The sequence below is a fragment of the Zosterops lateralis genome, assembly GCF_965231275.1.
Source record: "Zosterops lateralis genome assembly, chromosome: 3".
NCBI classification, from domain to species: domain Eukaryota; kingdom Metazoa; phylum Chordata; class Aves; order Passeriformes; family Zosteropidae; genus Zosterops; species Zosterops lateralis.
In genome coordinates, this window is record NC_139764.1 from 90,931,078 (window position 1) to 90,954,794 (window position 23,717).

Below are 23,717 nucleotides of genomic sequence, written 5' to 3' on the forward strand. Positions count from 1 at the left end.
TTTGTGTCCAAACATGTACCACTGAGCCCAGGAATTTCCCAGCAGGGTGTCTTGCCTCTACCTTTGTGGTTTAACAGAAGGATGATGGCACCCTGCTGTTTTCTGTTCACCTTCAGGGAGGTCTTTTTTTCCCACACTCCTGTGCATGTACATATATGCTCGTGTGTGTGTATGTGTGTGTGTGTATATATATATATATGTATATATGTGTGTGTGTGTGTACATGATCAATGTATAACCCAGAAAATGAGACAGTTATGAAGACCTACCCTTTGCAAGGACCAGCAGAGAAAGAAAGAACGTCTACAGCATTAGCAGGTACAATGTCCAATCCCACTAGGCCAAGGTAATATTATAGGTAAGCGGTTAACCCAGAAAAGGTATTATTCTTCTAAAAATAAAGAGAGCAAAAGCTAATTAAAGTAAGTTGGAAAGGACTGTCTTTAGGAAGGAAAGCATTAGCAGTCAGAAATTTCTAATTTCTAAAAGGTAAGTCCCTTAACTAAAAATACATTCAATTAACAAAAACATTTTAAAATTACAGAATGTATCATATAAAAATGTTTAGACTTTATGATTCTTTCTCTTTCCTAATGGTGACGTTATTTCTTTTGTTCCTCTTTTCATTATCAAATCAGACTTCTGCTGCAGAACTTTATTAAAATGGCAGCTCCCACTGAGAGAAAAAAACTCTACTTGGTGAATGGATACCCTGACAGAGTGACTTTGTCCAAAAACTATATGGAATATTTTTGTCCTCTATGTGCATGATGCAAATGGACATGAGTACAGGGACACATTTATAAGTATGCATGTGTTGATATTTGTCAAGAAAATGTCTGTGTTTTAGTCTGTAAAGATATTAAAAATCACAGATACTTTGTTTTTTGCATGATTCCCCTTGTCATTAAAATCCCTACAGCACAGTCACATCCAATACTGAAACTAATTTCAAAGGGCTCAGATGTGTTGCTTTGACACAGACCAGCATTAGAGGCTATTCAGCAGCACCAGCAGCAGTTCCCCTGCTCTCACTGTAACACTGGTGACTCTCTGACTTCTTCCAACAAAGGGATAGGTAGGCAGCAGCACATCATGCACGGGTCTGTCAGAAAGAAAGAGCTTCAGAGTCCAGGAGGAGGTATCATTTTTAATTTTCAGCAACAAGGTCAGCATTTTTCAGTCCCTGGAAGGTTTATCAAGACATGCATGGACTTTCCCAGTTGATAGACCAGATCCTGGTACTCCCGTCCCAGGCAATGCACTGGGATGATGCACATTGCTTTGGCTGTCCCAGCTGCACCAGCTATAAGGGCTATATCCTCTAGTAGAGGAACAGAGAGATAACAGGGAAAGATCATGCTATGGCAGTCTTCTTCAGCTGCATCCAATCAGTTTATCATTGTTCATATTATGCTGCATCTGCACCAGAGGTTGCATCCAGCCCAGTCTTCTCCAGAGTTGTTTCTGAAATCTTGAACCAGACACGGGTACTTGCTGGTTTATATTTTTGTTAGTTTTAATATATTGGGTAGTTTTTGTGCCTTCTTGAATGTCCCTTTTTATTACATGAAGAAGTCTACATCACTTTTAGAACATGGCCAAAAAAAACAGTTTTCAGGAGATTTTGCGAGATATTTTACATCATGGACTGTTCACTAAAAACTTACCTTAAACTTGGGTAAAAATAAAGCTTGTGACATGAACTGCTATATATGAGGGAAGAATATGCAGCAATTTAACAGTTAGGTATGTCAGACACAGGGATGATATTACTAGATGTTATCATTCTTTTCTGTAGCAATATCTAAGAAGGAGGTCAGAAAAAAGTATATAATACCATTTGTATTCCTTTTTATTGGTACACTTTTAAGAGCTACTTGAACCTGTCACATAGGGCTTAATTTGCTGCTCCTTGAAGTTAATGGAAAACATTGGATTGACTTAAGGCCATAGTTCAGGCCTATAATTGATCTAAATGAGATGCTAATAAGATGCGTATATTAATATCTCTACTTTGCCTCCTCCAGGTACTGGCACTACCATTTCACTGTATCTTGTCTTAAGCTACATACATAAAAGTCTCTGAGAGAAATTATTATTTTCTTCAACTGCAGGGCTAACTAGAAAATGCATGAGTGAAATATGAAATTTGAGAAAAGGGGGAAAAGACAATTTAAAAGAATTAAAATTTGGTGTGATTTTTTTGTAAGTAGCAAAAGTAAAAATATCAGTTATGAAAATTTTGAACCCATTAACAAGGAATTCTGGAGACTTCCAAATATTTTTCTTTTTTGACCTTTCAAGCAGCAGAGACAAATAACATAAAACTGAATACCCTCCCACTACCAAATCCATTTTACCTAAGGTGACCTTCAAATATTTCTGAATATTCCTGATTATCTCCAGACAAAAAATGTCACACATCATTGTTAATTTTATATACCTGATTTTTTTTTTTTGGTCAGGACTTCATAACAATGCCAGAGAAACCAAGATCTGAATGTAACTAGTGGGACTGCATGTCATTGTTCAAAACAAAATTTTGATTCTTAGACTAAGATTTTTGGAATGGGATGAAAAAAATGGAAAATGTTAGATGTCTGTATGGATTGTCTCCACTAAATCCTGGACCAGAGTGACATGCAGATTCCTATAATTAATAAAAGTAAGCAATTGTCTAGCAGCAAGTCTTGGGGAGAGGAAATGACTAAGACAGCCAGTTTTTTTGCAAAAACAGAGCTTGTTTTGGTGAAAGAGGGGCTTGCTACATCCCTAGCCTGATGGTACGTCTGGATCTATTGCACAGGTGCAGGAAATCTATCTCTTCCCAGAAGATCAGTCCCTTTGTGCATACACAGCTAATGGAGCACTTCCACAGGAACACTGGACCTGTGTGACCTGTGCAGTTGCTCTGTCACCAGCCTGCTGCCGGGCTGGCAGAAGCGCAACCCAGGAAAATGGCAGCTGGTGCAGGATTATCAGGCTGAGTGCTCTTCAGAATGTAAGGGAAAGAAGTACATGGCAGAAGAGGTGCAAGAGAAGAAAGTCTTGTTAATAAATGTTTAAACTACTGTCTGTCTTTTCCATGGTACAGGTTTTGACTGCAGGACAATCCTAACATAGTGCAGCCATAATTTTCTACAACTTTGTCAGGTTTAATATCATCACAGCCTTATCAACCAAAGCTATGAAATTAGATAATGTTTAGAAAAAGCTTATAAATAGATACAAATAAAAAAACTATTTTTAAAAATAAAGCGGAAAACAATATAGTTAATTAGGCAGTAAATGATTCAAACCTCACATAGGTGTATTAGGAGCATCTGTTGTGCCTAAAATTAATAATGTAATGTCTAATATAGTCTGACTTTTAGTTACTATCTGTCTATATATTGATAGATATTAAACATGACTGGCCCAAATCCTGGGCCCTGTGGAACACACTTTTCAGGTGGATGTAACTCCATTCACCACCACTCTCTGTGCCCAACCCATCAGCAACCTTTTACACAATGAACAGTGCACCCATCCAAGCCGTGAGCAGTTTCCCCTGGAGAATGCTCTGGGAAATGGTGTCAAAGACTTTACTAATGTCTAGACTAATAACATCCATAGATGACTTTCAATTTCTGTAATAAGTATGTAATAATATAAGTCTTGAGAGTTTCTTTCTCAAGAATTACAGATCTGTTAGAAAAACAGTCAAGCTTGATGCAGAAACACAAAGCAATGGAGAGAGTGTCTACACTATTTAGTCATAAATAGTACTTTCCAGGGACAGATACAGTATTATTGCAGTCACAGTTATCTAACAGTATTTCATTTGAGAATAGAAAACAACTTATATCAGTAGACAGTGCCAAAACTCAGTTACCTTGAGTTTAAGTTGCTTAGATAGACACGGATTCAGGAAATGTGCAGAGAAAATGTGAATCTAATGTTATGGTCAAATTAATATTTGATCTTGTATCCTACATTGAATACATAACAGACTGATAGCTCAGTCATTCTTCTGCTCTATGAGATTGCAGTCTTTGTCTGCAAATAGTTAGAAAAGTATTTGAGTCTTATATTTATAGAACCAAGGTGAATAATTTGCTGACTGACAATTTCCGAATGTCTTTTGTTGTTTGATGCTTTGCTTGATGCTTTGCTGTTGTTTTTATTATGGGAGTTTTATTTACTTTAGAAGACAAAATGTTGCACAACATCCAAAATCACAAGAATGTGGAACATGGGAAGGAGTGGTGCTGAGGAAAAAAGAGTTCTTTCAGATAGTAAGGCAAATGCAGTCATTAGAGAAACAAAAAATATTTTCATCAAAGGCTCCAGTTACAGTGAATAATTTGTCTTACTCATCCATTGGGGATGTCTAGTAAAGGCATATCAGTGCACACATATCAGTGTCTGGAGTCTTGTAATTATACTGTATTTAGTTTCCTCTTTTAATGATTAATTTTGTTTGCACATTGGGATGGTGTTAGGGTGTTCTGTCTCTAAGTGGTTGCATTTGCATTCCCTTGTCTTGCGAATCCTTGAACAGGATGAATCTGGGATTTTCCCTGTTTACTCCTTTCATGACAAATTCTGCGACTGGTGACTTGCCCATTGTTTGACATTACAACGATAATCATGCCCTTTGTTTTAATACTCTAGAGAGTAGATAAAATTTGCACTACCTAATGCTAAGCCTTCTGATGTAGCAGGTCATGGAAATAAAGACGGTGGGACGTGTGGAATTCTGGAGTGTAAAAAAGAAGTTGCAAGTTTTTTTACATCCAAAGGAAACATCAAGTTTGTTACATACATTTATTACAGAGGAGAAGAGAGACCACAGAAGTTATTTTAAAAATTCTAGGCATATGAGAGTTTGATATTTTAAAATTATTTGTTGGTGAAGCTCAAAATTGTTTGTCTTTCACACAGAGAAAAAATAGCTTGGGGTTCTCAGAATATGTATCCTCTCTGTGCAGAAAAACAATCTTCCTATATGGCAGGTTTTTTTTTTTTTTTTTTTTTTTTTTTTTTTTTCCCAGAAGAATAGTATTTATTTCCCAATTCAATATAAATCCTGCATTGTATACAAGCAAAGTCCAGTCTTCTTAGATTGTTCTCCCTGCAGATCCCTCTTTTTTTCAAGGAAACATTTAGCTACTGAAACTCATCTAAAGAGATTCCTATTTTCGACAGAGGCTGCCTCTTGGGAATTATGCTGCATGGTCTTAAAAAATACATACTGTTTTGTAGACTGGCCTTCTGTTGAAGAAAAGGTTAAACGTGCCCATAGTGACAGTGAAACTTGGCCTGGTAATAAGCCTGGAAGCTGACCTGCATAAGCCTTTGGGAGAGTGCACTGCCCCCATCTGATTCAGTGCTTGCTGCTGCTTCAGGAGTGTGGCCAAAGCAGGACACCAGTGCCAGCTCTGCAGCGGCTTTTGTTTGCGTGTGGTGTCGGCACTCATCACCTGAGACCACCAAATTGTTTTCATAGGCCAATGAGCTCTAATTAGGAGTCATTCCAGCACAACTTCATTTTCAACAGAGAAACTTAAATTACCTGGAAGTACATATTACACATGCAGAAAGAAATTAGAGAAATATTTTTTCTTAAGTTACTGACCTGGGATATTTTTCTCTTTATTAGTTCCAGAAACTTCATATTTGTGCACATATTACATGTCACATCTCCTAAGGAAAAGGCGAAAAGAGCACCTGGGATGAGTCACAACATTTGCTGCAGAGGTCTTGATAATTTCAACAACTGTTAATTATTTATAACTAACAATTTTTACTTAAAAAATGGGTAACAAAAACAAATGAACAAAACCAAACCAAACAACAACCAAACCCTTCCCCCAAACCAACCAACCAACCAAAAAAAAAACCCAAAGACCCAACTCCCCAAAACAAACAACCCCCCCGCCCCAAAAAAATCACCAAAATATCTCCCCAAAACCAAAAATAAAAATGGAAAACTACCAGAAACTCAAAAATAGAATAGATTGGATGAATAAGAGATAGTAAATCTTTAAAAAGAGAAATTTTAACAGTTAAAACCAAGTCTGCCTCTTTATTATTTGGAAGCTTGGTGGGTGTATTTCCCTATCTAAATAATTTTGTATCCTAAGCCTTGGTTAAGTTACAGACTCATGATCTGTACTGTATGTTTGGATCTTTCTCCTTTTTAATTTTTTAGGAATAGATTTTCCATCTGGTTAAATATGAATTATTACCTATGAATGGTTATTTCCCCTTCATACATGCACAATAAGATCAAAACCTTCACCGTTTACTCATAACAGACATTTTGGCTTCACAGTAAAAATTTTTACACCTGCTTACAAAGCCTACCTGCAGCCTTCTAAAATACATGTTTAGATTTGTTCCCAGCTGTTCCTGTGGCTCCTGTGTTCTTGTTGGCTTGACTTCTTCATCGGATCTAAACACCCCCATAGACTGAACAATCCACAAAAGTGAGTATCCCTTTGAAAGCAGTGATTCATTTCTGCTGTTATTGCTTCATTTGTGCTCTGCAGGAAATGACAACTGAATGTCCACAAAGGTGCCTGTCAGCTCTTCCACACAATTTCAGCAAAGGCCATGGCTTTCTTTGGGAGCAGTGTGCAGTTCTAGTATTCAAAGTCAGCATTTGTTGAGTGTTAAATTTAGTAAATGTTTTACCTACCATACACCATCTCAGAAGTGAGAATAAGGACCTTAATTATCTTGCCAAATACCCACTTGCCTCATTTATCCAAATACTTATTTCAAAGGTGCAACTTGATCCTGAAACAGAGATCTGTTACTCAGAACTGACATTCTTTAAAGAAAAGCATTACATAAAGAAATAATTTGCCCAGCTCTGGAGCATTTATTTTACAGCTGTCATAGTCGAGAAACCATTTTCAGCACTGTGCCATGGAATGTGCTAACTGGCAAAATCAAGCTTAGAGGGCTGCAAGCTTCAATCCATTTTGGATCATAAGAAATCAATGTGTTCATTTGTCATCTCAAACAGCCATGCCTCTGTCCGTGAACAACATGCAAACCAATGTGCAGAACAACTTCAAAACATAAGTATCAGATGCAAGAGTAAGGTTCAGAATACTTGAAGTTAATGCTCAGGTGCCACGTTGATAAGCGTAGGACAGATCTTTGGAGAAAGACAAAGATAAATAACAGGAAACATCAAACATCCTTTCATCCTTCACAGTTCATTAACTTCTGAAAGATGATACTACCCATTTAAGTTTGGACTATGGTATGGTGATATCAGTGCAGTATCCTAGCAAGAAAGACACAAAAAACCAATCAACCAACCAAAAAACCTGACCAAAACCCCACAAAAAAACCCCAACCAAACAAAATACTTACAGAATCTTTTGAGTTGGAAAAGACCTTTAAGATCATTGAGTCCAACTGTTAACCCAGCACTACCAAGTCCAGCACTAAACCAAGTCTGTAAATGCTACATCTACATGTCTTTTAATATCTCTAAGGGTGTTGATGCAACCACTTCCCTGGACAACTTGCTCAAGGGCTCATTTTAATTGAATGTTTTCAGTTCCATTCTGGGAAAGGCCAGAAGTTTCTCTTCTGTAGCCCTTAGATCCTCATGTGTAAGGGCTGTCAGAAACTCTAGGTATCTTATCTTTCTCTCTGTCTTCTTAAGGATTTAAAGTCTATTAGTGGGTCCAAGCAAATGCCTATTGAAAAAACATTTCAAAAAGTTTCTGCCACATCTGTTAGAGGATGACAGATCATGACCCTCACCAGTTTAGTGTTTTAAGACTCTCATCCATAGTATGAGCGACTATGGTCTCCTTTCTTGAAAGGATTCAAGTTTCATTTCCTCTGCTCTCTAGAACATACCTCTCCCAGTGCAGATACCCTCAAAACCCCACCTGTTTATTTTGGTTCAATCATTGCATGGTGTAAGAGTTATCAAGTCAAAAATCTAAGGCAAACATGACTCTGTAAGCTGGTAGGAGAGTCCATTTTCTTAAGAGAAGGAAGGGAGTGGCAGAGTGAACAAATTGAGAACAGGCGCTGCACTGCACCCTGACAATGTTTTTAGTTTCTGCAGTTGTTGCAGTGTCTCAGGACCCTTGTCCCACTTCACCTGGCTGGCCCTGACACCGGCTGCAATGAGAGGTACGGTCCAGTATCCGGGGCTGCCTTCCCCATCCTGTGGAGTCTTTGCCGCGACTGCTGTGTGAGCGATGACGAGGAAAGAAGGAAGGACTCTGATGGGTGAACAGCAGCTGGGGTTTATTGAGGAACCACCTCACCACCAGACAGTCTGCCCAACAGAGCACAGATCATCTCTGTGCAGAATCTTAAATGCAGGGGAGGAACAAGGGGAAGGGTGCAATGTGGGACCAACCAGGGGAATGGAAGGAGTGACTCTGTACATAAAGGATAGACAGTAGAACAAATCAAGAAAGCAAAGGAGGGAATAACAGAGATCCTGACCAATCAGTCAAAGCTCTTCCTGGAACTTTCCAGACACAGGGAGAGGCCCCAAAGTGACTGACAGGACCTGGAGGTTACATAACAGGTGACTGACAGATAACAATGGGGGTAAACCACAAAGGAGTAAAAATGGGGTACAAGGAACAAACCACTACAACTTACATAAAACAGCATGAAAGCATGGGAAAAATGCATACATGGAACTAATAAAACTAAAAATGCATCACTACAAGTTTCTTTGTGTAATTGGCTGCAAGCCTTATTTACTTCTCTCCTGAATCTAAAAGAATCTGTTTATTCTTTCATGGATGTATGTCCATATATTCACATTATAGTACATGCTGAAACTCTTGGGAGTAAGAGAAAGAGGTGAAAAAAATAGTGCACAGGAAGGGTTGCATTTTCTTAATTTACTGATTTTCCTGTCAGGTCAGGAAATTCCCTTCCTGAGTTCACAAGTTTCTTTCTACCATGGTTTTCCACAAGCTCCAAACCAAGGAAGACAAGAAGAAAGTTCAAGGGTTCCCAAATGTGGACTCCAGAGAATCAACCCAAAAGCTTATATTAGACAGCTGATGATTTCTAATCAGAAACATGACTCTTGAAATGAGAGAATAAGACTTTCCTCTTTTAGCTTAAGTGCCTCAGCTTAGTTCCACTGCTATAGTTTTATAGATTAAGAACTATTGCTTTTTAATGTGATTAGTGTAGAATCATCATCTCTAACTTCTAAAGGGAATAAACAGGCCTCTGGATAATGGATAAATTTATTTATTGGGATGGAAACCCAGTAACATAAAAACAAACAAACAAACAAACAAAAAAAACCCCCACCAAACCAAAACAAACTTCAAGAATATATAGCTTAAGCTTCTGTTGGAAACTAAAAGTCTCAAACAGTATCATTGGCTTTCCAGAAGCTTTAGTCCATGATATGAATATCGGAAGGAGGCACAGGGAAAACTGTCAGATATTTGGATACTGATATGCTAGTGTGTGCCATCTTTTTCTTGTCTCTCATTTTGTAGAAGAAAATCCAAGGAAAGTGACAATTGCATTTTGCTCTTGAGATTAAGGCAGCTAAATGTAAGTGTCTTTGTATAGTTATCTGAATGACTACGTGGCTAACACTATAATCAATGGATATTTGATCTCCTTTTATTCAAATTTTTTTTTATTCAATTCAATGAAGCACTTTTGGCTTCAGCTTACAGCCTAGGGCATCCAAAAATGCCCATGATGCTCATATGTGGGTAGTGAAATTGAGCTACTAGTGACTGTCTATCTGACTCGTTCTCCAGGCTTCACAACACTTAATTGATCTATGACAATACCCAACTCTTCCTTGATGGGCCAATTTAACTCTCTTCTCGGTGAAGTTCTGATCCTCCCTTGCAGTGGCCTTTCTCATACTTGTACAAGATAGTTCCTATTCTTTAAATGACCACAGGTTCATCAGCATTGCCCAGATGGTTTGATGGAATATTGGTTGTAGAATTCATGTACTTCATTGAGTTCATGAAAGGAAATTTCTTTGATCCTTTTAAATCCAACAAGATGTGATCTTATTTTACATTGTATATACATATTCTTACACTGATTCCTTTCCCAAACTCTCAAAATGACTTTGTTAAAATCACTGGAATAATGTTACAATCCCAATCCTGAAATAATATTCCAGTCTAGTTATTAAAAGATATCTCTGCCCAAAGTAAGGTGCAAATTAGACTATATGCCAAAGTCAAAAGTGCAAATATTATTTAACAGTAAATGAGAGAGATGGTGGGAGGGGTGGGATGAAGGGGGGAAGAAATATGAAGAGGGCAAGGGGGGAGAAAGAGAGAGAGAGAGAGAGAGAGAGAGGGGAGAAACAGCATCATATGAGTTCTTTCATTGTCTCCCCTGGCCCTTTTCCTTATGGTCCTCTCAGTGTTGGGATCCTCAGAGTGTTCTTCTGGAGGTAACTCGTTTATACAGTCCAAGTCCCAGGTATCCAGAGGCAACGTGCCATTGCCCCAGCTTGGGGCAATGTGTGTAAGCAGATGCTTCCTTCCCCACAGTTTGTCCAAATATGTTACCCAGATCTGCCTCATCAGGCTTGGCTTCCTGTTGTTGTGTCCATGCTTTTCCCACAGTCTCACAGTGGAATATTGTCAGGTATGCTAATACAAAACCTTTCATCTCTGTATAGGCCTGAATTTAACGCCCTTCTGTTTGCCATGTGGGCCTGTTTTGGTGGCTTATGTTGTGAGGACTTCCTCGTTTGACGATGCTTTGAAACAAATTGTGCTCTTTAAGTCCTGACAGACTTTCAACATAAGCAAGGGGACTAACATCCCAGTTGTGCCTTTTCTCTTCATCTTCTGCTCCCGATACACTGTGTGCAGCTTTCATTTTAGTGAATATTGTTTTATTGTTTCCGTTGGTTATTTATCAGTTTTTTGGTGTTTTGTTGGTTGGTTGGTTGGTTTCTTTAAATGAAAATACTGTTAGGAATTTATATTGAAAATTACTGTCAAAGGAACACACCTGGTGATTTCAACAGCAGATAATGAGGTATGATACTGTTATTAATCTCTGGAAAATGTTTGTTCTATAATCCCACAGAAAGCATCTCCCTAGCAGACATGAGCTGTGACTAACAGTAGATAATCCACTGTTCCAGTGGAATGAAACTCTTGGCCACATTTTCCAGCCCATGGTTTAATAATTATTTTAGCTCTTCTGGGCCAGAAAAAAAAATTAGGCAGGACTTTGAACTTGACTCATTCTTCTAGAAAACAGGAAGGGCAGAGAGGAGAGTGTGTGAGGAAGGGCACAGGAGTGTGTGCGCAGGAACTGAGTATCAAGGGAATTGTGTGTGAATCCACAGTCAAAAATTTTAAGGCTAGATGTGGCGGCAGGTCTTGTAGTGTAAGTTCTTTCATAACAGAGGCCACATATTGTTCTTGTTGATCTCTAGTGAGTTAAGAAAATGTTGCTTGACAAAAACTTATTTCTAAAACCTCTTGCAATGAGGTTGAGGAATTACCCTGTTTTCCAGTGAATTATATTCTATTTGCTTCACTAAGATCCATTCTTTTTCTGGGTGTCTCTGCATTTCCTCTAATAAGTGTTGAATTTACTTGCTGCTGGAAGCTGAATTTAACTGGAAGGGGAAATTCTCAAAGATTAACATTAAAATTGGCCTCTGGGTAGAGCAACTGTTAATGCTTCTGCTGAAGGAAAGGGTACAACACAGACTCATCTTTTTAGATGGTCAAGATGGGGCCTAACCAGAGCTGAGTAGAGAGGCAGGATGACTTCTCCTGATGGGCTGGCAATGTGTTTCCTAATACACACCAGGATACCACTGGCCTTCTTGGCTACAAGGGCCCACTCCCACCTCATGGATCTCACTGTTTTCTCCTGTGCAAGCCCTGGCCATTAAAGGAAGGCAGACACACGATTTGGGTGAACTGAGTGTCCCTGTGAAGGTCTCTCAGGGGACTTGTTTCCTTCTGTTACCACTATAAGGAACACAGGGGATTACAGCATCTGAATTTTCCTCCCTCTTTGCTCCACAATGTTTTCAATGAAGTAAGGTCTAAACTGGGCATGAAAAATTGATGCATTAGATTTCAAACTGAGGAATGCACTCAGGAGAATTTCAACAGGACTTGCATTTTTTTAAATATCAAATTTATCAACAATAAGAGAACTGAAAATATGGTTTCTTTCCCTGTAAATTTAGTTTAGGTGCTCCTAATTATTTTCTTTTTAAATCAGAATAATGAGAGATTTTTGTGTTGATGTTTGAGAAGTGCTACACAAAAGCATTTCTTTTGCTACTGTATCTTTCCTGACTTAATTACAATCCTAATTTATTATTCAATATCTGTTCAGTGTTTAAAAAATGTGGCTGAATATACTGGAAAAAACCCAACATTCATCCACAATTTTATTATCTAGAGTGCTAGTGCTACAAAATACCCTTTTCTGGATATCATAAGGATTATACCAGGTAGCCAGAAAAGACTGAACTGACATATGCTGAGTAGAGATTTCCATTTATTTTTTGGAGTTGCATATTCAGATCTCAATGGAACCAGCTATTTCCATGGCAGCAAAGTTGTGCCTTGAGGTTAAATCTGGTCTTCTCTACTTAAGTTTTAGCCAATGCCACCTGGTGAAGTCTTGGAGCTGTAAGGCTGAGTTCTGTCAGTTGGATATATATCTGATTTGCCTATTAAGGAATTAGAAGTAGATATGACTCGGAGAAGTCAACCTTTGTTAATGAAACTCCTTAAATTTGTCTTTCAGACTTGGTCTTCATCATGTAGCAATATCTTCCTTGGGGGAAGCAATATCTTGGGGGAAGAGGGAATTAATCTGGTAAACTGATTCCAGTACTGTTTGAATATTCCTAGGTTGTTTGATTGAAAATGGCTTAGCAGTGTGCCTTGTAACACTGTGCACTGAACTTGATAATGGACAAAGATACATGACATTTCATAAAACACTGAAAAACTCCATAGGAAGTCACATTCAAATGATACAATTCCTGTTTCTGAAAAACCTGATCAAGGCCCATAGCACCAGCCAACAAGGCTTCTATGAGTACAGCTTTGCCATAAGAACTAGAGGTACACGTGTCACCAGCAGCAAAGTTCATGAGTGAGTAAAGGCCGCAGTGACATCCGTATGTCAGTGACATTCAGACCTGTGCCATCATTCATTCTTCCCTGGGCCTTTGAGAAGCTAAGTTAGTGTTTAGCAGAAACAGGACTATCAATGATACTTAGCTTTGTTAGGCACTGCCTAAAGGACAAAAACCAGCCTCTATATCTGAAAAATCTGCAACACCTAGCAAAGAAGTAATTGCTTCCAGTTGCCATTGCAAGGCAATATCTAGAGTATCTTTACTCCTGTGGCAGTGGTTAGCATTCAGCTTTAGCCCACTATTCATAAATAATGGCTAATACCAGGTAAGGGAAGGAGAATTAAGTATGACAAATATACAGAGGTAGTCATCCATAATAGTTGCTACACATAAGTTTTACCATCTATGTGTAGCATGAGCTTTTTTTTTTTTTTTTAATGTAGTCATTCAGATAATTATACAAAGGCACTTACATTTAGCTGCCTTAATCTCAAGAGCAAAATGTAATTGTCCCTTTCCTTGGATTTTCTTCTACAAAAGGAGAGACAAGAGAAAGATGGCACACACTAGCATATCAATATCCAAATATCTGACAATCTTCCCTGTGCCTTGTTCTTGGTACCATAGTATTTTGCAAATCATGGACTAAAGCCCCTGGAAGGCTAATGATACTGTTTGAGACTTTTAGTTTCCAACAGAAGCTTAAGCTGTATCTATCCTTCTGCTTTAAGGCTATTGCACTCAAAATAGTAACAGAACATTTCAGTTATATTCAGAACACTTTTTCCAAATTCTCAAGCACCATAACATATAGTAGCTCCCTTTTATGAAAAAAAATCAGACAAAACAACAAAAACCACACCAAAATACATTTTCTATTGATAAAGTGAGAAAGATATTATCACTGTAAATAAGAGGAGAACTCTGCTAGTTTCAGTAGGCTTTTGCCAGATTGTATTAAAATTCTTTTAGAACAAATACGATCTTCATGCTTTATTTGAAGGTCCAAAATCTTTGAAAGCACACGATGATAACAATAAAGGATCTTTCAGCAACTCAACCTGGTTTATTAAATCAACTGAGACCCAAACACTACTTCTCAGAAGGATCTAATTTCCAGCTCTGTGATGACATCCAAGTTGATGATGTTAATCACCTGGTATGGTACAAATTCACTTTGTTCCTAATGTTTGGCTTGAAGTTCTGAAATTCAAAAGACACTTTCAGACTCTGGACTCCAAGGATATTAGTCAATCTGCCAATTTCTAGGATCAGAGACAGATACCAAAATTACTTGGAAGGGTATTGCAGCAAAACTCTCAGGTAAGAATAGACAATTTTATTTTTTCCCAGTTTGCATAGGCTCACCCTATAAACAGAAGTAAGATTATATATGCTAAAAATAATAAATAATATTTCCTTTTGTATTTTTTCTCTAAATATGCTGAAAAGTTAGTTGTTGCCTTATTTTTGCACTTTACAGATAACACGTACATAGGATCACTATAGTATCCTATAGCATCATTGTAGTATATAATTATATATAGTATATAACATATATAGTACCATGACAGATAATACATATAATATCATACATTCTCATGCAGATGAGGTTCTGCATTCTGATATCTATATATCTATATATATCACTGTAAGCACTTTTAAGGTTATAATTCAAACCAAAACAGCTTCTGGGAACACCAGTATTTCTATTACCCTACACAGAAGTAATAAAACAGTGGAAGAATGCCTGCATTTTCCACCAATATCAAATACTGGAGGTATTTGCAGAAACAATCAATCCGCATTTTGGGAAAAATATTCATGCTTGAAGGTCTTCAAGTATGACCAATCCCTATTTATGTAGAGAATGCAAGAACAGCAGCCAAAGGCTGTATTTTCTGCTTCAGTTTACCATATTATTGTACTTACAGAAATAAATCTTGTTATTGCTGTGTGGGCCTTATTTCTCAGAGAAACAGACTCCCACAGAAACCAGAGCTCTGGAAGCCAAAGGCTGTAGCACTCACTCCAGAAAGAAGGAGTTCTACTGTAATTTTGATACTAAATAGTTTGTTGGCAAACAAAAAATCAGCATCAGCAATAGGAACAAAATTCAGTTCACTTTCTCTGGAGTGACCAAGAGAGGCCAAATAAAAGTTGAACAAGAAGGCAATTTCTTTCTCAGAACATTACACTGGAGTAAGACCTTACAGGTACATGGAATGCAGAAATTCATCAACAAGTTGTGTCTAAGTTGTGACTAAGGCTTGCTTTTTTTTGCAGAAAGTGAAATGCAGAATAACAGAAAGTACATATGCATTTCATGTTGACAGGTAAATTGGAAATGAAGGGGTTTTGAAATGTCCTTGGAACTGTTGCCATAGCTGCCTTCTCTCTGTGCCAGTAAAAATTTCCTTTTTTTTCTCAGCAACAGGCTGAGGTACATTATTTAAAAAATGACATGTTTTTTATGAATAACTGCATCAACAGAGACTTTTGTAGTCACTTTCTCAAGCCGCCAAGAGAGAGCACTTTTGACAGTGATAGGATTCCATGTGATATAGATCAGGTAACATCAGCCTCATACCTGCTATTTTCTTCTGCATTTGTGGACAGCTCTCTGTTATTCATAGAACTGCTCAAGCTTTCAGCATATGCCATAGAGTTCCAGTGACTTAGAACCATCTGCTTAAGGTTTTATTTTGACAAGCTGATCTGCTGCTGAAGTTCTCACAGTGGTGTTCAGCCTTTTACCAAATGACTAGTAAAAACCACTAAACACACTTGTGAGCTACCTTTGGTAAATATGTTTATTTCTTCAAAGATCGATGCTGATTAAAGTGACCATGTGATGGGAAAATTACCCCAAGCAGGTCAAAGTAATATGCTTTAACTGCTTCTCAGCTGTAATTTAGTTTAATGGAAATTTTTACCTTCATTTTTCAAATAGTTTAAAAAATAGCCTTTATCTTGTAGCACACTCTATCCCTTAGTATTCCAGTTAATGTGACTTAATAGTTTAATTTCATTTTGAATAAAATTGCTTTTATCTCTGGTAAAATTTTTTACTGGTTTTGAACCTGTGTCATGTATTTATGATGTACTTATCCATCTGTGGGTATGGATAGTATATGTACTTGTATTAATTTCAAAGGCTTTCTGTGCTGATTTACATTGAAATGGTACAATTTACATTGCCAGCTAAATAATACCCAGGAAGAGCTCATTGAACTACTCAGGTTGGATCACATCATTAACAGGACTGTCCTTCAGGGAGTTCCAGGGTCATTTTCAGACAGAGATACCCATCTGTGAAGTCATCTTTTCATCAGCACTCTTCAGTAACCCAAACACCATTTTCATTCAGCATGTCCTCTGGTCTAGGATGTTGGTACTGATAATATTCCTGCATTGTCCAGTGCAGGGAGCCGGTTATTTCCTTGTCATAGCAAACCTGGGTACTATTCAGCCAGCTGGAGGAGATCCGCCAGATCACTTCAGACACAGTACAAGGGGGTAAAATATTGCCATTTCAAAATGCCATGACAGGATTGTATTCTGGCAGGTTACCCCTTGATTTTCTTTGCCAGTGCTTCTCATTTGACAGCAATGTGCAGACTGTTGTGATCACTTGATCTACAATGGATATGATTTTCTCAGATGCTGAGTCAAAGCATGTTTTCCAGAAGGATAGCTAATCTCAGAGCCAGAGTGCATCTATTGCCTTTCCTGATAAATTGTTAATTACATTTACTGTCTCTGTTTCAAGGTTGAATGTACATACCCTGTTATACTTTCGTCTGTAAGACTGAAAGTTTACCTTTATTTCCCTTGACCAGATTTAATTTTAAAGTAGAAATAAGTATCTCTATATGGCCATCAAATCACCTTTTAACTTCTGCTTTGATTAGCTGAACAAATTGAGTCCACATGTTTCTTTTCATAATTTACTCTTTGAATGTGGTCAACAGACACTGTCCCAGTAGAATCATTAAATTATATTTGATTGGAAGGCGCCTTTTAGATCATCTCCTTCCACCCCTTGTGTCATGAGAAGGGACACCTTCCACTAGAACAGATTGCTCAAAGGCTCATCCAACCTGGCCTCAAACACTTCCAGTGATGGCCCATCTGTAACTTCTCTGGGCAACCTTTCCCCTGCCTCACCACCCTTATAGTGAAGAACTTATTACAAATATCCAGTCTAAATCTACACACTTTCAGTTTCAAACCACTCTCCTTTTCCTATCACTACATGTTCTTGCAAAAAAGTCCCTCATTTTTCTTGCAGCCCCCCTCTACCAACACTTTCAGCCTGTTATCAAAGAAGATATGTTTCATCCTTCTGATCATCTTACTGGCCTCCTCCGGACTATCTCCAACTGCCCCATGTCCTTCTTATGTTGGGGACTCTGGAGGTGGGTGCAGCAATCCAAATGGGGTCTCACAAGAGTGACGTAGAGGGAGATAATAACATCCTTTGGCACGCTTCCTTTGATTTCTAGCAATAATCTCACTAGCTGAGTACAAAGGAATATTCTTTTTTTACAGTCCCCTTTTTGTTTATCCAGAAGTTGTGCTAGTAGCATGTCAAGATATTCATATATTAGGTCTTCAGTGTACCTTCTGAATGACTGTTTTCCAAAACAGTGTTTTCATTTCTTACCTGGAACATTCATTCCTCGTTCTTGGATCAATTAACTTACCTTCAGCTGTTTGAAAGCATGCTTGGTTGGAGAGTATCAATTTAACTGAACAACACTGATCACTCTGTATTGGTAACTTCTCCTGTTATTTACTGTCCTGACCATCTTAATGCTAGTTATAAATTCATAGAGACAAGGTTTTATACTGCCTGCATTCTCGATAAAATTATTGAATAGCACTTGGCAAAGCACCTATACCTTGAGATAAGTGCCCAAAACCTGATGAATTTTCATGAACAACTATGTTTGGGAGAGCCTTAGTCTTTCTAATTTACATATAATGCAGATTATCATCAAGTGTAACTAGGTCAAATATTCTAACCAAAGTCAGATTTACAGCCTTTTCTTCTCAGTGGTTTGAACAAGAAGAAGAAGGTAAACATGTATGTGCAATATATTTTTTTTTGGCATTGACATTTTCAGTTTATTGTCCCTTCACATGATGACCAAAAAGGTAGCATAATGTGGTATTAACAGTTCTCAGGTCATTTGGATTAGAGCTGACTAGGGGATCTCAAAAGATATAAAGGAAAGTGTATACTTTGCTAAATAAGTGTGTTTCTAGTTGAGTTCTGGGTTGACCAGAAATGTTAACATCAATCAATATTCATCTAAATGAGCTAGAGTTAGATATGAAAAAATCAAAATATGGTAAGATCTGTGAGGGATTGAAAGATCAAAAGTATGAAGGATGAAGATTAAGCAAGACTAGTTACAGAATGCTGTCTAGATGACATGGTCCATGGTGAAGTGGTCCATTCAAAGGTTAATTTTAATGCTATCAAATGAAAATATAGTGGTGAGCTACATAGTGGAAGAACTTGCTGACTGGAAGAGTAGCAAAGCCTTTGGACACATTAAAAGGGGGTCAGTTAGCAGCATAAGTAACAAAGTAGTTGCTGTATCAACTGGGAGACTGAGGTTGGAACAAAGTTGTTCAGCCAGTATCTATGTATTTAAATATTTCTTAAAGCTTTAGAAACTTCATGGGGTACAAGAAATAAAAATGAGATGGAGGAAGATATTGTGACTTCTTTCATATAATGTATTAATCCATCAATCCATCAGTAAAACTTAGAAGAGTAGCTTGTGAAACTGGTGTTTTGTTGCACTTTCACCATCCTAACTTCTCTCCATTCCTCTGTCTGTCTTCCCACCTTCAGACAGAAGAATCAAGCATGGACTACTAGAAGGTAAGGAACGACCAAAGGATCTCTAATGTTGAATCCTGGCTCTTACTGGTTCTTGCAGATCATCTCTAAATATCTTTCCTGAATTAAAAGTTTTAAAGCAGGTGTCTTTATATTGCCATAACTGAGATCACTGACCAATTCCTAATTAATTGGGAGACAATGCTCAGGTATACAGAATGTCTTTTGCAACTCTTGTGTGATCTGTTAATTTCCTGAACTGATACTGATAGCTACTAGAAATGAAGTCTCCTAATCCAAATTTTCTGTATGCAGGTGATCTCATAGGAAAATACATCAAGCAGAACTGAATTCTTTTGCATCTCATGGTAGATGTGAGATGTATTTAGATAATTTAACATTTCCTTTTTAGTGTGCTTACTGCACTTTCATGGATTTAGTAAATGTATCTATAGACTCTAAATCTCTCATTTCTTTTCCATGTTATATTCTTATTAATTTAATAATAAAGTGGAAGGTTGATTAATTACACTGTAATTAATGTAACAATTCCGCTTTTGAAGTACTTTTGACAATTTCCATTTTACAGTTTTGAACCAAGTGTTTTAAAGAAGACAGTCTCTTATAAAAGTCTCATCCTCTGTTAATTTAGTTTATCATAGTTTATCATTAATTTAGTTTATCATATATGCAGCTGATCAGGTACTACCTCCGTAAATCTAATTAACTGTTTAGGCCTTTTTCTGTGTCAGTGCTTTTGTATTTACCTTCAAAAATTGTCCTGCCTGTCTCCAAATAGCTTTCTCAAAAAGACTTTTCTTTAAATGCCAGAAAAAGATTAACTTGCTCAATCTTGCTAAGCATCTCAAGATTTTCTCTCACCATTCAACTCCAAAAACTCATGACTTTGGGTTTTCTATCATTACCATTATGCAAAATCCATCAGAATTTAATTTTATGTAAAGTACAGAAACTAGTGTGGAATTAAAAAAAGTTGTCTGTTTCCTGCTGCATGGTAGCCTTAATCAAGAAGTGGGGTGTACTTAAATCAAGAAGTGGGGAAAAAATGAACCCTTAAGGTACAAAGGTCATTTTTTCTAGTACAGCAATTGCCATGTTAATTCCTATCACTTAAGTTGCTGCCTAATGGCTCATTGGTAGCTGCAGTTCATGCTGTAGAATTCATTTAATTCTGAGATGTGTTATTAGCAGCCCAGAAGCATAATGGCCAACTGCTAAAGAAAAGACTGGGGGCTCTATTCACACCACCTAATTTGTTTGCAATAACATTTCTCTAGGGATTTTAAATCTGCATAATCATGTGCTTGGGTTCAAAAAACCCATCTCCACACAAAAAAACACCCAGAACCTTATCAGGGCATGATTTACCCTATCCTAGCAGTAATGTGACAAGCTGCTGATGATCCAGATACAGGGTTTATAAAAAATGAAAGCTGACCACAAACACCTGAGAAAACCTTTATATTCCTGAGGATAAATTCATGTCATCAGACATAAATAACCACAATGCACCTGCCTGTTTCAGTCCACTTTGCAGTTTGCAGACCAAAATAAGCTCTTCAAGGACATAAGGCCTTTTCTTCTGAGGTAGATATGTACGTAAGAAGGTACAACTGGTCAGGTGAATTTCTGCAGGTGGCTGAAACAAATATGAAATAAATCATACCCTGCTCATTCTATAGGTCACATAGACCTATCTTTGAAAAGCTGCAGCTGTGTTTATGACATCTGTAGAATATTCTGACATAAATTTATAGTGTTTCATCATTATGAAATACAGACAAAACCAGCATTCAGACGTCTGTTCCATGCTGGAATTCATCCTACGTCAAGGAAATTATTCAAGATAGTAGAGGCCATTGTAATTGCTATGCTTAAAAAAAAATTCTATAAGGACATGTGTAATCAGGCATTCATGTTTAAATATTGTAACAGCATATTGTATTTTTTGAACTTCACATTTGCAAAAAACCTGTTACAGCTCACACTCACTATCTAATTCCTACATATCTGCTGTAGTGCCTATTCATTCTGATACTTCCTTTTTTGATTGCTCTCTGGCAACTGTTATAGACAGGACTTAGTCCAATGCTTAGTTAATGCCACATCTCTCTTCTACCAAGTAAAAAGGATTAGGTAATACATGGGGAACGATTTGGATTTTTTTTCTGTCATGTATTTACTGAATGTGCTAAACAAACACTGTGAATTTTATGCTGGTAATTGATCACTAGAATGGTACTTGTCTGGTGAAGAAAAAGAAAAAGAGAGAAAAAAAAAGAGTGAACTTCCTATCCTTCTGAATGGCTGATTATGGTCTCATAACATAACCCCTATGTTACCTTGAAACAGCGCAACAGCTCTGAAGGAATATATTAAGCTCCATAGTTTAGATTCTGTTATATGAATTCATCTTCTAATACCACAGTGAATTATGGAACTGAGTCAGTAAAAAGTGGGGTTTTTTTAATCTTTGTATTTGTATTTTTTTAAATCTTCTTCTTCTTTTTCTTCTTCTTCTTGTAGATCACAAAATTATAACATTCTCCAGCTCTAATATCCACTGTACATATTTTATAATGAAATAATAAATTCAGTTTGTTCACATATAACTGAATATTAGGTCCCTTCTGGGACTAAACTATTCCTGATAGTGAATTCAAAAAAAAAGAAGAAAAAAAAAGGGAAAGAAAGGGATTTTCAGGCAGCTAAAACTAGCAAGAGCTAAGAAAAGAACTAATCAGCTTCCAGCTTGGCATCTCAAAACTCAGTGCCAATATTCAAAATCAACAATTCTGAAAAAAATAACAAAATTTAATCTTGCAATTCGGTTTTCCTGAGGTAATAGAGTGGCATTTTCCAGCTAAACATATATTTTTATGGAAAACAACATCAATTACGACTTGAATTAAAAGGTACTACAATAAATAGTTTAGGTCTTACCAATGGTTTCTATCTCAAAACACACAGACGTTTAAGCAAATATTCTTGCCCAATTTTTAGGCAAGATTTATTCTGCCTCAAGATCAACATTATCCTGCAAGAACAACTTTCCCCATCCCCAAGGAGGTGCCTGATGCCCAGAGCTGCACCTGCCCTGCTGCACCTGCAGCTGCTGTGCTCCTGCCACCCAGGCAACTACTGGTTCTTGCTGAACCCTGATATCTCCTTTGTAAGACCTATATCTCACTCTCCTGCTGAAAGGGATCCTTATGCTGTTCATGCACTTGCACCCTGGAGCTCTCCCTTCCCTCTGACCTTGTCTGGTCAGTTTGCTCTTCCTTCATTGCTGTCTTGTGTTCCATCTGACTTGGCAATCCCAAAGTACTGATGATTCCACTTCCAAAACAGAATTAAATGCCTTCCACTTATAGTGCTAATTGCCCAGTAATGAAATCTTTAATCATCAGGTGATTAAAATTTTAATCACTAAAAGGCCTGAGGAAATCCACTACATAATGCTGAAGATCAATTTCTAAGTTTTTTTTAAACATATGCTTCCAGTGCAAATTGCCTTATGTTGTAGAGATGAACAGTGCAGTATGTGAAATGTGAAGTTCTTCAATACATCCTGTGCTGAGAAAAAGGTTGAAAAAACTGAAGAGTACAGCTGTAACTGTGAAATATATTTAATGTGAGATTAATTTATAAGGGGATTTTCTTTTTAAGTTTTTCTTGAAGTCACTAGAAAAAAATATGTTCTTGCATTCACTTCCCAGCAACTAAAAACAGATTCACAAAATATGCTTTTCCAATCAAATGGTAGATGAGAGCTGAAAATACCAATTGAAAAATATCTAGAAGGAACTGTAACTGTTTTGCCGTATTGAATAAGAAATAGTAGCTATTGTGCACACAAATCAAATCTCTTCATCCTAAAATTTTGCAATGAAGTTTAGCACATGGATTCCAAATTAATGTGCCAGACAGTAATGACACTACTAGTTCAATGAGCCATAAATGAAGAAGGATTCACCAGACAGTGGAAACCATCTGCCACCATCTACTGTATCCACTTTAAAAAAAAAAGTCTATATTTGAAAAGTTCCCTACAGTCAAAAAGGTCTGTATGTACAAGACCTTGGCATTTCATAACCACCCATTAGCTGGCACAGAGCAGTGGGAAATCCACAGCCTGATAGAATGGATTTACAATAATGTGTTTAGGAACAAGACAGGTATCTCTGAGGACTTACAACACTTTTTCACAAAAGTATGTTTGATGATGCATTAATCATTTGTGGTTATATTTTACTGGTCGCAGGCCAATACAAAACATGCATCAGAAATGCAGCATCTGACATCAGGCAACCACAGCTGGTACAAGGCAAAGGAGGAGCTTGTCTGCATTTCTGAACCTCCCCACATTCCTTGTATTTCCTTATCGTATGGTTTCATGGGTTTTCAGGTTTAGAGACTGCCATTTCTTATGCTTGTCCTGTTTGTCCTTTGCATTTCTAGCAAAAACAAGTACTTTGTGTACTTTTGTTGCCATAGCTCCCTGGACTCACAAGCAGACCAGGCAATTCATCTAATAGGAATCCTATTTAGCATCATACATTTGAGGGTGAATATAAAGGCATGTAAGGGACATAATGGCTTTGGAGGCTTGCAAACATTTTTAATGTTTCTGCATACTGCTCTATTGCTTCTGTATTGTTTAAAGCATTTTCAGTCTTTCAGATGAAGTGCATGATGATGATTCTTTACCTTCCT

General features: G+C 37.4%; 1 protein-coding gene across 6 annotated transcripts in view; it reads left to right on the forward strand.

Moving 5' to 3' along the window:
- The first annotated feature begins 402 nt into the window (after positions 1-402).
- Positions 403-23,717, forward strand: part of LOC310907955 (uncharacterized protein) — an 81,904-nt gene continuing 58,589 nt past the window's right edge. For 2 of the 6 annotated variants that reach the window (XR_014589747.1, XR_014589750.1), the window contains exons 1-4: positions 403-489; positions 2,810-3,004; positions 5,654-6,476; positions 18,993-19,022. Coding sequence is in view for 1 of the 6 variants with exons in the window: in XM_083858539.1 (XP_083714665.1) it covers positions 3,003-3,004 (2 nt within the window). In the remaining 5 variants the exon portion in view is untranslated. The remainder of the gene's footprint in view (positions 490-2,809; positions 3,005-5,653; positions 6,477-18,992; positions 19,023-23,717) is intronic. The other 4 variants (XR_014589746.1, XM_083858539.1, XR_014589748.1 and 1 more) reach the window with 3 other exon arrangements.